Here is a 14,558-nt window from a genome sequence, read left to right as displayed (position 1 = left end):
AATTATCAAATTCCTGAACCGCAACAGTCAACTCAAACTTAGTATTGCAAGATATGGAAACATAACAGTGAAACGTTTGTAGGACAAAAGTTTACATATGAAAACTGATATTTTCCAGGACAAACACCCAATATTTTATTAAAACAATTTAGCAATTACCTAAAACTCCAAAGTGTGCACGCACACATCATTGATGAGTAAAATATGACGTACATAACCATTTCTGGGTATGTATTAAGCCCTAACTTACCCCCAAATTAGGACTTCACAGAATGTTCCAAATTATTATAAGCCACGTCATCTCAATCAATGCCTTTAAAATACATATTCTCTTCAAGAACTGTCCTAAGGTCCTTCATTTCAGAAAGAAGGTTTGAAAGCTACTTACTTTGCTACAATAAATTTCTTCTGTGTGTGAGGTGTCTATATCAACAGTATAAATATGGTCCCTATAAGCAAAGAAATATTAATACAACGTCAAACACGAGATCGTCCATTTTCTCCTGAATACAAGTATATATCTCATTCAAGGCAGATAAACCCACATCCATGTTATTAAAAACAAAACATGCATATGCAAGAAAAAGGGGAGGGTTCAGCCTCCAAGAGATGCCTCTGGCTCACATGCAGCATCTTCTGACAAAATGTGGCATCTTGCCACAGGGGACACCTTTTATGAAAACTTTGCAGTCGTCTCTGTCATCATAGAACTATAACATCTGTATATATGTAGTTTAGTGGGAGATGTCTGAAAGTTGAATGGGCTTCCAAACTGGAACACAGATGGGTTCGCATGCCCTTTCACATGGTATTCAACATGCTACAGTTGTTCATCAAGGGAGCTAACGAAAAGCTCATCTCCATCTCTTTTTAGACAACGTATTTTCAGCCTTAGCTTTTGATAATTTGAGAAGATGGAAGACGATAAAAGTAAAACTGTTTCCAGAAGCCACTCTCTCTTTTCACACGATGATGGTCAATTAAGGTCTAAAATGTACTTGAGCTAAAGTTTACATTTCTTGCTTCTGTTTACCTTCCTGTTTTGCTGAGAATTCGGTTGACTTTATGATTTGCTGCCATTCTCCCCTTGGAAGGGGAGAAACGGAATCAGCAGCTCAGGTGTGGGGCTATATTTAAACATCCCCTTCTGTGTGAACTGAGTACAAGGGCGTTTTTGTCTGGAATTCAGAAGAAAGGAAAGAAAAGAACTACACTCAACTGGGGAGATGGGGGGCTAGTGAGGGAAAGCAAAACAGCTCGTTTTCCCTTGAAATAACATTGACTTTTTCTAAAATGCAGGAAGTCCTGGGGCTGGAAAATTACCCACAGCTTTAAAGCAAGACCTCAAGGCTCCAGTGCAGACTTTCAAGCCCCCTCATTACTTAAAAGAAACGGAAAGGGGAGAAGGAAAGAAAGAAAAAAGAAAGGAATCTGCTGTCAGGATTCACTTCAATTCTTTTCCCCCCAGTTCTTTGGAAATCTGTTTGCTACTGCTTTTAGGGAAAGTACAACAGAGAAAAATGGAAATAAAAACAGGCTCTCTCCTGTGAAAATAAAAGGGGGCAAGGCAGTTGGCCTACAAAATTCCCTTGCCTGCTCCTGGACTGTGAAAGAGAGAGAGAGTGAGTGTGTGTGTGTGTGTGTGTGTGTGTGTGTGTGTGTGTGTGTGTGTGTGTAAGGGTGGTGAGGGGGAGAAAGGGGAGCCTGGTTTGTAAATTGCTGAATTGGGAAGTTCTTCAGACTTCAATAGGGTGCTAGAATCGCCCTGCCCTTTAATTCCAAGGCAGTTTATGGCATTCCTTTATCGCTTGTTTGACTCTTATCGGTGGTGCTGTGGGTCAGGTTCATTACTGGAATGGAATTGCCTATTACTTTGGTATTAGGTTTGAGATGACTCGAGGTTTTTCCTGGCCCTGTCTCTCCTCAAAACTTTACATGAGAGCTGAACATATGAATTGTAAACTAACAACTGATTAATATTGGCAATTCCTCAGAAAGCTCTTAGATTGCCCCCTTTTGGCATGGCCTGTTTATGTTAATTAGCAGTTCAGAGATTAAACAACAAAGAAAGAAGAATTTACAAAATGGATAATAATAAAGCAGAACTGAAAAGCATTCTTCCCATCAAGCTTCACTGAGTCCCTGGGATCTGGATGGGACTTGGCTTCTGATTGCTGACACACATTGTCTAGAAGAATGGGGGAGCCTTTTAAATATAAAATTCTGTGAATGAAATCTCCTTTTGGACAGTGGCAATCTTTTTCAATCTCCAAGAGATCACATTGCCCAGCAAACAGAACGACACTTTATGCTAAACCGCAGACCAGGGTCAGGGGTTATTCCCCAGCACCAGTGTGTGCATCCCAGGGTTCATACCCTGCTCTCACTGAATTAAGTTATTTGAACACAAACTGACTTAATCCAAGGACTTCCTCTTCCCCCCTTCAGTGAGTACCACTGAACTGTGTTGCCATGACTTCAGCGTGGGGGAAGGATTTCACTTTAAATCGTGTTACTTGCTGCCTGAGAATGTGGATCTCTCGGGGCACTGTTGGGAAACCTGAAATTAAAGGGAGAGGAGGGACCCTAAATACAGCGACCCCAGAAATAATCTAGGAACTTCTCCAGGGGTGTGTATTGAAGGGAAGTGGCTGCATATAGAGTGAAAACCAACATGTCAATGCTAGGCTGTTACAAATTTGACCTTTAACCAAAGACAGTCTATTTTATGGTGTTAAAAAAGTGAATGTGTTTCCCTTTTTTTTTTTTTCCTTCTCTTCTTTCTCCTTTTCTTGGGGTAGGGAGTTACGATAAAACGGTCTTGGTTTTAACAAGCTGTAGTAACGGTTACTGTGAAGTCTGCATAGCACCTTGCTCCTAACTCAGGTGCCCACCGAGACCTGCAGTTCACACCCATGCTAAATCATCAGGCACAAGCACAGTCTGTTATAATGTTTCTTTTCCCCTAAAGACTCAGTTGCAAAGTGAACAATTCATAGAAGATCCTTGAGTCAACCTATTTCTCACAGATGCAATGTTTAATCATTTGTTTTGACCATCCTTTAGCTAATTGGGTACAAATGTAATCTTCCAGACTTGGTACATTTAGGAAACTAAAAATGGGATTTAAGAAGGAGCTGATAACTCTCCCAGAGAGGTGGCTACTAAGGACTCATTGGATTGCTTTTTAATGAATACCTACAATGGCCATGTTCTTGGGCAACAGCTATGAGAAGGTTATCGGCCAGGACAAATAGTACCGCTTCTATGGCTCAGTAGGCTGCGGAGTACAGGGAGTAGTGACCCAGACTCTAGAGCAAGACCATTCCAGTTCAAATCCTGCCTCTGTCATTCTGACCCAGTCATTTCACCTTTCTGTACATGGTTTCCTCCTGTAAGACATGGGTATGATAAAAGTTCCATCTCGTAGGTTTTTTTCCAGGATTGAATGGATTAACATTTATAAAGGACTTACAACTGTATTTGCAATTTATATAGCACATACAACCAATATGTACTACGTAAGTATTTGTGAAGTAAAAATTTTAGAAAGTGCTTTGGCATTGCTCCCTGTGACCAAATGTAGGGTACTCGTAGGACATTTTAATCCAGCCAGTGGATTTTTACTTTATGTCGTATAGCTTGTATTTTCAGAACATTTAAGTGCTTTGAAGGAATCCAGCACTGTCGTTACTTACCTGTTTGTTGCCGGTGCTCACAGCCAAACAGGTACTACAAACATAATCTCCATTTCTCCTTCCCGTTGTAAAACGATTCATCAGGCTAGACCCAGGTTATACTTTATATTTTGAATGAGCTACACACACACACCCAGATGGGAAATCATGTCTTTTTAGAATCCCAAAGGACTACATTAAGATAATCTAATCTAGTCTCTCATTTAACAGAGGACACTTACACAGCCAGAGAAGTTGTGGTCCAGGTGAATTAAGATTAGAGGTGAAACAAAAGCCTAATCCATGTAATTCCTGTCTGGGTAGTATTCTTACCATGCCATCCAGCCTTAAGACATGGTCTGTTTCAATGACATGTCCCTAGTGGATAAGTATTTTCTTAACTAGATCCAAATCAAAAACTTCTAAAATGGATGGCTACTGCTAAAGTAATGATATATACCGTACATTATCTGCAAAAACACACGATTAATATACACACACCCACACACTCATTGAACTTAAATTGATACATGTTTACACATTCAACTTAATTTAGTATCAAGGAGAGAAGCGCTTTACTCTGTGCTTGAGCAAATATTTGTACATATACACGATGTTCAAGATAAACAGTGGATCATTTGAGTCTAAGCTCCAAAATATGCCATTATTTCTACCCAAATCCACATAATAAAGTTAAACAGACACAGAAAATCTTGAAAGAATGACTGCTTGACAAACTATAAAGTAGACTTTAAATTAAAGAACACTCTGTTGGGGATCTTTAAAATGATGCCTAGCAGGGACATTTAGGTATCAGGACCCTTGGATTGCTCTGAAGGCAAACGTGAGGAAAAGGTGGCTCACCTAGCAGCAATGTAGAGGGTTCTGTTCATGATCACGATCATCTGGATGTCCAGCCTATGCCTCTGTGTGGTGTTCCGTCCTGGCTTGTGGCCCACAAACACCGGATACTGTTTTGTATCTGTGAAAAGAGGAGATGGGGCAAGAGAGGGAAAAGGAAATTAAGCCAAGAGTTGACAGGGCAGGGAGAGGAGGGGGGCCAGCCACAAAACAAAACCATATTTAAGTCCAACCGGGCCACCATTTTCCAGTCTGTTATTTTAGGAAATGCTGTGATAGAAGAGTCCTCTTTAAGGATAATCAGGTTACAGTTTCATTTCCTGATGCTAATAAGGCTGGGCTTAGATTTCTAAGTGTCGCTCTTTCTGACTTGTCCTTCTTTCTGGGGGTTAAACTTGCCAGTGAACCCTTTACATGAAGGTGCTCTTTTCTTCCACAGTTTTCTTTTCATCTTTAGAGTGCTAAGCCCGAGGGGCAGTCTGCCAAAGATCTTGTCTCCGGACAAAACTATTTCAAAGCAGCCTTCCCATCAATCACCACAAAGGCAATGTGGTCTGGAGGCAAGAGCCCTCATCCAGGAGCCAGAAGAAAAATACAGTCTCCACAGGCGTCCAGTTGGAATAATCTACCATTGAAGGCAGCCCCGCGAGGTTGGTTGGCATTCTAGGAACTGTGGGAAGTTCGCTCTTGAGTTAAGCAATTGGCTGATCTCACAGAAATGGGGGCTTTGACAGGACAGGGTCAAACTGAGTGTAGCCAGTCGGGTGATCTGGAATTTTCCCTGACCTGGAGAGTCAGTGAGCGTATTTCTCCTTTTCTGCAATTCCCTTTAGCTGAGAGTGGGCAATTTGTAATCATATCTGACCTTTGGAAATACCTACACCTCAAAAATCTCTCTGCCTTTAAACCTACAATCTCCAGAGCACTGGCAATCCTCCAGAGAAACTAAGGAGAAAAGAAAGATGAGTCACATTTAAAAGGCAGTTTTTTTGGGGATGAGAGGGGTGTAAATAAGGACTTGTAATCCATTCACAGATGTATGCTCAGACCCCTACACCTTAAACCCCTGTAGCACCTGAGCATGACTCACTCTTAGAGAGCCTCAGTATATTTTACTCACAATCAAGCTTAGTATGGGATTGTCTCGTGCTTTTTCCTCTACTGCTCTGAAATTTCATTAACCCACTGATCAAGGAGGTTGCTAAAACAATTCATGTCTCTCTCCTATCAAAGATTTGAGTGTCCACTGAAGCACGATTTTCAGCAGCACATTTGGGCCCGGGGTCTCTTCAGTACAGGGGCACCAAAGATAGAATACCTACCTCAAATGGACATAAATAAATGCTTATTAAGGTTTGGTACCTTAAGTTAGGCGGGCTCTGCCACTTCAAGAATGATGGTCTCAAACGACACAGTTTGGTCCTTAGTCATACCCTGACTTTTGTTCTCAAAGCTGTCAAGGCTCGACACCTCCCCTTCATATCAAATGATTTCCTTTTACAACCTAGACCGTCCAGCAGAAAGCTGGGTAGATCTCTTTAGTTAGTATCCTAGTATTACTGTCAAATACCTTTTTAAGGTTCCTTCAGTGTTTGGAGATTACTACTGTGAAGATAGATATTTGGGTAAAATGCTTTCACTTTTACTGTGACAAAATATTTTATCTTTTGGAGAGCAGGAAAAAAAAGAATTGTCTATTTCATCCCACACACAGGTAGAACTTTCCTCTTTTTGAAGAGGCAACTGACTTTTTCAGCATGTTGCTTTCTACCCTTGACAATGAAGCAGAGATCAAAAGAAAGTTATAAGCAGTAAAAGTAGGTCTACTATGAATTCAGAATCTCTCTATCCAAATCTAGCAATGATGAAACTTCTGAGTCTAAACAAAAGTTAATTTTTGTCCCTGAAGTACTCAAAAACAGTTCTTCTTTTCTGTTATCTTGTAACAATGCCTCTGTCCTAATTACTTATGAAAAGGTGGAGTACTGGCAACACCCAGATGACAGTGATGTTCTCCCATAGCTGGTTTCCAGGCATGATCACAGCCTCCTTGTAGTAACTGAGACTTCATCGGAGGTATTGAGGGATGTTTCAGATCCTCACAACCACGTTTATTGGAGTTACAGAACAGTCATCCCACCAATTTTGGCTAGACTTGAATTATCTACCTCTGCCATCCACACAAGTTAAAGCGACTAACAAGTTTCCTGCTTTATGAAATGTTTAATTTGTATGTTTTGCCTGTTGACGCAGGCTCAAGTGCCCACAGAGGGAGAAAGTGAGAGTGAGAGTGAGATTGTGGATACTTACAGTTGCCATGCGAAATACTGATTGGCTCAGAATCTTCTGGGAAAGCAGCCCCAGCGAAGTGTAGCAGTGTGAAATATAGCAGCAAGGCTTCTGACCTCATAGTAGTTCAGCGGGGAGACTTTATTTCTCTACTTCACCCTGCCAAAGAGCAAAGAAGGGATTTTTTTTCCTTTCTTTTACGAGTCAGCTTTATTCCACTCCATAAAGTGAAATGGGCTTGAAGATAAATTTTAGAGAAAGGAGCTCCTGTTTCCTGTCTCTTCCACTGTGAATTCACCGATGACAGTGTTTTGCATAAGGAACCCGTGTCCATTACCCACTGCAGCCTCCTTCCCCATGCATCTGGGCCCTTTTGCAAAGCTTCTACCAAACAAGTAACTCTGAGCCTTAACTGCTTTGTCCCGAGTCGGTGTTAGGCCATTGCGGGTGGCTGTTTCACAGTCACGAAATAGCATTCCAAAAAATGTGGATGATTTAGAAAGCTTTTTTTTTTTTTTTTTTTTTAAGGTAAATACATCTCTTTTCTTCTCAGCAGGTTTATAGCAGCATGCCATCCCCAGACGTGAGTTGTTTGGGCAGCCCAGGATCTTTCAAAATTTTGAAGTAGTTGCCCGATATTGAAAAATTAAATATCTGATACAATGACCTAAATGTCAGTTCCCTTCAAGCACCATGCTCCCATTCACCAACCCCCGTCCCCACTATACTGGCCCAGTTCACTGATTTCCATTACCTGCTTGACCCCTTTTGAGATTTTCACTCATTTATGTAATTCTGTAGTAATTCTGTAGTGACCTTAGACATAAATAAAATCACAGAATCTACGTTTAAAAAGAAATAAATGGATCCTTTCAGACTCTGGAGAATGTTATAGGGGGCATCTGAAACCACATCCTGAAATAGTACTGCTGATTTTTAAACAATCATATCTCTGTATATTTTAGTGTCAGATACTACCTTGCAATGAAACAGTAGTGAATAAAAATGCCAATATACTGTTTTACCCATCTGCATTTTCTTAAAGATGCTCTTCACGTGTAGAAAAAATTCTTCTAAATCTTAGAAGTAAAAACATTCCCATATGGGGCTGCTGGATACAGTGAAAGGAAACTCATAAGACAGTACATATTGCATAATTCTCAGGCATATTTCAAATAAGTGTTGATCTGTCAGGGAAATTAATGTAAAATGGGGCTATCTTTTTATCTTAGTAAAGCCTTTGAAGTAGACTGCCAAAGGTCTTGTTTTGAACAAAGCTATTTCACAGTCGTACATCAATCATTTAAGATTGGTGTGTAATAAAGTCAAACTTAGTAACTTAGATGTCTTTGAAAGTTAATCTGGCAAACAAACTGCTAACTTATGCTTTTTAGAGCACACTTAATATGAGATACCTGTGTCTCTTCTTCGTTGCCAAAAAAAAGCATTAACGAGTCCCGAGTGTTGCATCCCAACTGATAATGTCACAGACACAGCTGGGTCTTAATCATTTCTTCAGTCGAAAAGTGCACATTAATTAATTTGCTTTATCTTGAAAATCAAAGAGGGAGAGAGGTTGAGAGAAAAGCCTGAGCAATTCCATATCTCCATCTCTGATGTGTAGATTAAAATTAAACTTTAAATAATTACTTGTTCACAAGGGCGGTCCATAACCAAGAGACTCGAACGTGTATTTACAGACAGGTGAAAAGCACCAGTCTATTCATTCATTCATTTGCTAGTTCTTCCTATTCTGGAGAATCTAAAACCAAAGGGAAGAAGCTCTGTGGTGCCCTGATTTTGTTTGTCGTAGCTTCTGTTCAGTGTAACATTAAAGGCGAGAAATCAGTCACAAGAGCAAACATAAACCAGCCACCAGTCAGAAAGTATACGGGGAAGAGGAAGTGACAACATTTACCGAGGGCTCAAGAGCAGTATTATAGTATTATACAGAAGCCTATTGCCTCAGAGAGTTTGCAGCACGCTGTGGAAGAATAATGGAGACTCAAAAGGCTGATTCTCGTTCCGTTAGAAATCTTTGGGAATATAGGTATACTTTTAAAGATTAATTTTCCTTGACATGACAAAGGAGTCTGTATCCTCCCGTAATTGCATTCATCTTTGTACAGATGTCCTCAAGCTAACGAGACAAAGTCCTGCTATTTTAGTCTGTCTCCCAATTTTAATTTTTCCCATCTTAAGATTGCATGGATTGATGCAACATTCTCAACCCAGAAGCTGGCAGGAAGAGCAATGCATGCATAAGAAATCTGTTATGCAATCCAATGGCTTTTTTTCAATCCTCATCCTAGCCAGGATCATGGCTAAGATGGGTTATTTAAATATCTCCAGGTTTACAGAAGGGCTCTTTGCCAGGAAAAATATCTGTTTTATGTGTCTTCCTGTCATCGTATCATCAGGTTGTTAACATGTACATCATGTGGGTGAAAGTGTTCTGGCAGTCCCAGTTAATCTTGGCCATTCCATATGAACGCTTTATAATTTTCTTCAGCTGAGGTTTTGATGTATTATTCCCTTCCTACACAACTTTGGGCTCTAACCCTTGTAAATATGTAGACAGTATATTTTCCTGTTGAAATGATTACTTTGTGGCGAGATCCCAATCAATCACATTGTCATTTTCCATCCTGCTGAACAGGGGCTGAGTCTCCCTGCTAAGACCCTAGCACACAGACGTGCGCTAGCCCAGAAGAACAAAAACAAACAAGAACTTTCCACTGCGTTCAAAATCTTGAGCTGGCTGGGCTGCTGCTACGAGGTTGTTTAAGCGATCTTGAAACTTTGTAAAGTGGTACCCACATATAGCACATTTTTATAGGCATCTGCAGACACTTGTCGATTTCTCTCTTTGTGACTGTGCTTGTAGAGGCTAAAAATGACTTAGACTTAATCAGCTACCCAGAAAATTAGATCATGGGAAGACTGTCAACATGAGGATTCTAAACAAAAACGCTTACTTCAAAAATAAGCTCATTATGCCTGAATTGTCCATCTGAATTGTTTCAGCCTCCCATAACTCTTAGCCTGAAGAGAAATGACCTCTGTAAAATACACCATCACTAAAAAGTGATATTCCTATTCTTCTCCACCCCAGAAAATTCACTGGAAAACCTTAACAACAGGCAGGTGAGGTTAATGGGTAAAAAAGGCTTCCTAAGACAATGGTGGGAATGTTTCCACTGGGGGAGGGCGAGCCCCTCTACTCTGGGCAGCTGCTGTTCAGCTCTGAAGTGCAGGCCCTATGCAGTGTTGGCCCGCAAAGCCAGATCTCTGATTTTTATTTTTATTTCTTAAGAAGCCAGAAATCTGGAGTTGTATGTTAAACCTCCTATTTTTTTTTTTTCTCTAAATGTTGGCACCTAACTTAGTTTTTTCTTCTCTGTGAGTCACCTTTGGCCAAGTCCTACCAGTTTGTGAGCCCAAGTACAATTTTCTGGGGCAGGATTTGGGGAGTAGTGGGCAGAGGATTAGAACTAGTATTGGGGAAGTGTGAGGCATACTCTGGCCAGGTGGGTTTGTCATGGCTTCTCGGTAGTAGTGGCTCTTGTGAAATTAACCTGATTGATCAGAAGTAAGATGTGGCCATTTGTGACCTGATTCTCTGACTTCATAATCATTTCTGGTTCTCGTGACATCCCCTTTGCTTTATGCTTTGCTGACACAATGACGTCTTCTTCTTCTTCTTCTTTTTTTTTTTCATTTCTTTTTAGCTGTGTTGGGTCTTCGCTGCTGCGCGCAGGCTTTCTCTAGTTGCGGTGAGTGGGGGCTACTCTTCGTTGCAGTGCGCAGGCTTCTCGTTGCCGTGGCTTCCCTTCTTGCGGAGCGCAGGTTCTAGGTGTGCGGGCTTCAGTAGTTGGCGGATTCTTAACCACTGAGCCACCAGGGAAGTCCCAGACACAGTGACTTCTATACTACAACAAGGGTATGAGGGGTAGATAGAAGTCCCGTTTATTGTCTGTACACACAAGTGAATGAACATTGCTTGTTTTAAAGACCCAGTTGGGCTGCCCCACATACCCTCTGTGTGTCCAGCTGTAGCAGACAATGCATCAGTGTACTTGCACTTGGACTTGGCTGTACGGATATAGCTTGTATCTGATTTGGTACAACCATTCTTCCAGAATGTTGGTATCCAATGAACATTTTAATAGTAAGTGGTAATGATGAGAAAAATAATTTATCCGAAAACTTGCAGATGCAAAGTGCTCTTGATGATAACTCTAAGTGTGGCCTAGAAATAGAGACGAAATCATGGTAGTGGCACTTCTTTCTTTCTGTGGGGAAAATTATTTGCTACCATGCTTCTTTAAAAAAGCACATTTTCTACTGACATAATAGGAAGTTTAAACGATAATCATTAATTCATGCCGTCATTAATAGATGGAAGGTGTGACCCTGGGTCAGTCTCGTAGCTGCACTGGCTCCTAGCATCCTCACCAGTAAAATGAAAGGATATAAAATATAATGGCCTATCAAACTCCCCTGGACTCTGAGACTGTACAATTCTAGGCGATTCTGCCCCAGTGAAGAAAGGATTGGGTACCAGATGGTGATTCAGGAGGATAGTACATGGAGTGACCCTGAGCTCGGACACTGCAAGGCCACGGACACCTTCTGGAGGTGTGGGGCTGGGACAGGAGGAGTAGGCATCGAGGCAGGGTGGGGTACTGGAGCTCGAGACAGTGGGAGATGCAGTTGGGCTCTGGTGGCGGTTCTGTCCGCCACCCTCTGAGATGATGGCAGGGCGGGGGCAGGACAAGCTCTGTGCACTTGGGCAGTGATCTTTCCAAAGAGAACAGGGCTGGGCTTTTCCTTTCGTGGTTGCCCCTAAATTGCATGTGGTTTGGAAACTCAAGGAGCCATCAGTGTGTCACTCTGTGGTACTGCATGTGGCAAACAGGAGGGATGGAACAGGTTCTCTTCAGCTTTGCTCTTGGGGGACTGCAATAGGCAGAGCACACAAGTTGTAGAAAGTTAGGCTGGAGCAAAGAACTGTGACTCTGTCTAGTTTCAACATCAGGACAAAGTTCAAGTCCATTAAGTAGTTCTACCCTGGCCAAAGAGAACCACCATTATTACCGCTGAATCATATTCGGAGCTTGGTCGGGTTTTACGCTAAGATAACGTTTTCATTTTTATTGCTCCAGCCTTCTGACCTCATCCATCATCATCTTTGTTTTCACAACGTGAGTATCTTTAAAAATCTGACTTGAAACTGGCGTAAAAGCTTTTCCGAGAAATCAGACGATTGCTGATTGTACAGGGAGGCAGCGGGAGCAGAGGGTAAAAACACAGGATTTGAATGCCTCTGCTCCACTTACTAGCTGGGACCTCTGGCAAGATGCTGAAGATCTCTGAGCCTCAGTTTCCTCGTCTTCAGAGTGGGGAAAAACAGTGTCTCAAGATTAGTTATGAGATACTGCACGTAAAAATGGTAGTCCTCCATAAATGTCAGTTTATTCTTCAGTTGAGGTACTAAAAATTGCCGTATTTTAATAGTTTCTCTTGGAATTCCTTAAATTCTCAGATTAGCGGCTGGGGTTCTATGTCTTCAGCAGGAGAAGCAGCTCTCTTCTTCTTCTCCTTGCCGGCCCCTAAGCTTCCCAGCTCTGGAGGTGGGTGTCTGGGAGAGGCAGGAGAGTCTGTCTCAGGATGGCACAGCTCTTGTTGTGTGATTTTAAAAAACGTGTATCACAGCACTCGCACAGGTGCAAAGGAAAATATCAGTGTGGACATCGGTGAAAGGGTGGGGTGGAAGTGAAAGTTTATTGAGCACCTTCTATGTATGACGTACACATGCGTGTTATTTTATTTAAATATTACAGCGATCCAGAGAGACAGGCCTTATCCTCTCCATTGTGCACACAAGGAAACTGAGGCTCACAGAGGTTAAGTAACATGTCCAGTCAATATTTATAGCACATCAGTAAAAACAGAAAGCCAGGTTGCCAAGCCAGGGCTATGTGATGCCACAGTCGATGTCCTTCCCAGAATGTCAGGGAAAGGGGAACAGAAGGAAGGTTGGGAAGAGAGAGAGGCTGGCGTAAATGGAAACTGCACTTAAGATCATAGTTGAGTATAGGTTGATGCATCTATGCTTACGTGGACAGAGTGGCTGTAAGTCCCTAATGGCTTCAGTGATAATAAATCTATAAAAGGAGTACATAGTCGCTTGCAAATGTGTAGGCATGCAAAGGCTCATTCCACTTTGTGGCCCTGCGATTGCAGGCTTAAGGTGATAGAAAGATGCAAATGCTTTTCAACCACGGTTTTAGGGGGAATTGATTATCTCGTGACACCACTGGGTTAAGTGGAACCACGTGCCTGCTTGCAGCCCCCTCAAGAGTGATGTTTTAAAATAAATACACCAAAGAGAACAACGTCTGTAATGAAGGATAAAATCAAAGTTGCCTGTTTCAGGAGCTGAGAGGATAAACAGATTTGGATACCTCTCAAATCCGAGTAGGGAACCTCTGCCCAGAGAGAGGTGGGAGAGCGGATGTTGGTGCAGAAAACCCAGCTTGCTGAATGCTGAAGACTGCTGGTTATTCCTGCACCAGAGGGACAGTTCAGGAATCAAGGAGTGTTTAAACAGCAGGTTTCCTTCGCTGGCCTGGACTGCGCTGTTTCAAGGGCTGCAGCATTAGGAGGAAGATGCTGTCCACAGCAAGCACGGCCAGGCCACAGAAGGACTCCTCCCAGATGGGAGTTAGGAACAACTTGGGCCCGTTGATCCTGGTTGAAATGTCCACTGTACCCAGTCTTCAGGGGTCACGCTGGCCACCTGTTTGGTGACACTGCATTAAGGTGTAAGTTTTATGCAAATGAGAAAAATAGCTCTAGCCTTTTAATAAAGCATTTGATCTTTTTCTTCTCCTCAGCCATTAACAGAGACATAAAAGCTCCCATTTCAGAGGAAAGGGAAATGCCACAGACCTAACTTCAACACATTTTGGAGAAGGATGATGGCATTCAATGGAGTATAATAATAAATATCAACTGTGTATGATAGATGTTCCATTTTGATCTGAAACCGCTGTCACAAAGGAGAGAGAAAACAGCTGTGAATTCAGAAGTCTTTTTAGAAAAAAATTTTCTTTTTTAGGAAAATAAAGGTTGGTTGTAAACCTATGATCTTTTGAGGAGAGAAGGCGAGTCTTGTCTCTCAGGTGATTCTTTGTAATGATCGTTTGCTTTCTTTCTACCAATGCTCTCCCTATCTTGTAAATGCTTGAGACAGTGCATTTAAGGCACTTTGCTTGGATGTTTCAGATACAGTCTCATGACTCGTTAGGGCTCTGCAGTTATAGGCGTGATCTCAGCAATCTGTGCAGAATATCCTGTGGAAAACCACCTTGATCTCAAAAAGCTGCCACAGTCCCAAGCATGTTTACCCATGTCACACCCCAGCTTTTTGCCATCTCCATCTTTCTCAACTTTTACAATAGCGCTGACCTTAAACATACGCTCCAGAGACAGAAACAAATACCCGCTTTGTTTTGCTGTTAAGGAAACTGAGGCCCTGAGAAGTGAGATCATTTGCCAAGTGTGGTGCAGCTCAAAAGTGGCCAAGCTGAGCCGCCACTGAGGACTCCTGGCTCCAGCACCGAGCTCTGTCCCTACATTACGCAGCTTTCAGAAAGGAAGCCAAGACTCATTCATTTCTCCTTGGCTTGCTGCCTGGTGTTCATTACTTCCATCGCTTGCTTT

The 14,558-nt window shown here is 42.0% G+C and overlaps 1 protein-coding gene across 4 annotated transcripts in view; it reads right to left on the bottom strand.

Annotated features, from left to right (window-relative positions):
* SEMA6A (semaphorin 6A) overlaps positions 1 to 14,558 on the bottom strand; it is a 129,582-nt gene that overhangs the window by 56,449 nt on the left and 58,575 nt on the right. For 3 of the 4 annotated variants that reach the window (XM_032628783.1, XM_032628784.1, XM_032628785.1), the window contains exons 2-4: positions 6,849 to 6,986; positions 4,542 to 4,659; positions 389 to 449 (exon numbers count right to left, since the gene is read on the bottom strand). In XM_032628783.1, the coding sequence (XP_032484674.1) occupies positions 389 to 449; positions 4,542 to 4,659; positions 6,849 to 6,948 (279 nt within the window). In that variant the 5' untranslated portion in view covers positions 6,949 to 6,986. Of the gene's footprint in view, positions 1 to 384; positions 453 to 4,541; positions 4,660 to 6,848; positions 6,987 to 14,558 lie in introns of those variants that run through there. The other variant, XM_032628786.1, reaches the window with a different exon arrangement.

The sequence above is a fragment of the Phocoena sinus genome, chromosome 3, assembly GCF_008692025.1.
Source record: "Phocoena sinus isolate mPhoSin1 chromosome 3, mPhoSin1.pri, whole genome shotgun sequence".
Classification (NCBI taxonomy): Eukaryota; Metazoa; Chordata; class Mammalia; order Artiodactyla; family Phocoenidae; genus Phocoena; species Phocoena sinus.
This window is presented reverse-complemented; position numbering and strand designations above follow the sequence as displayed.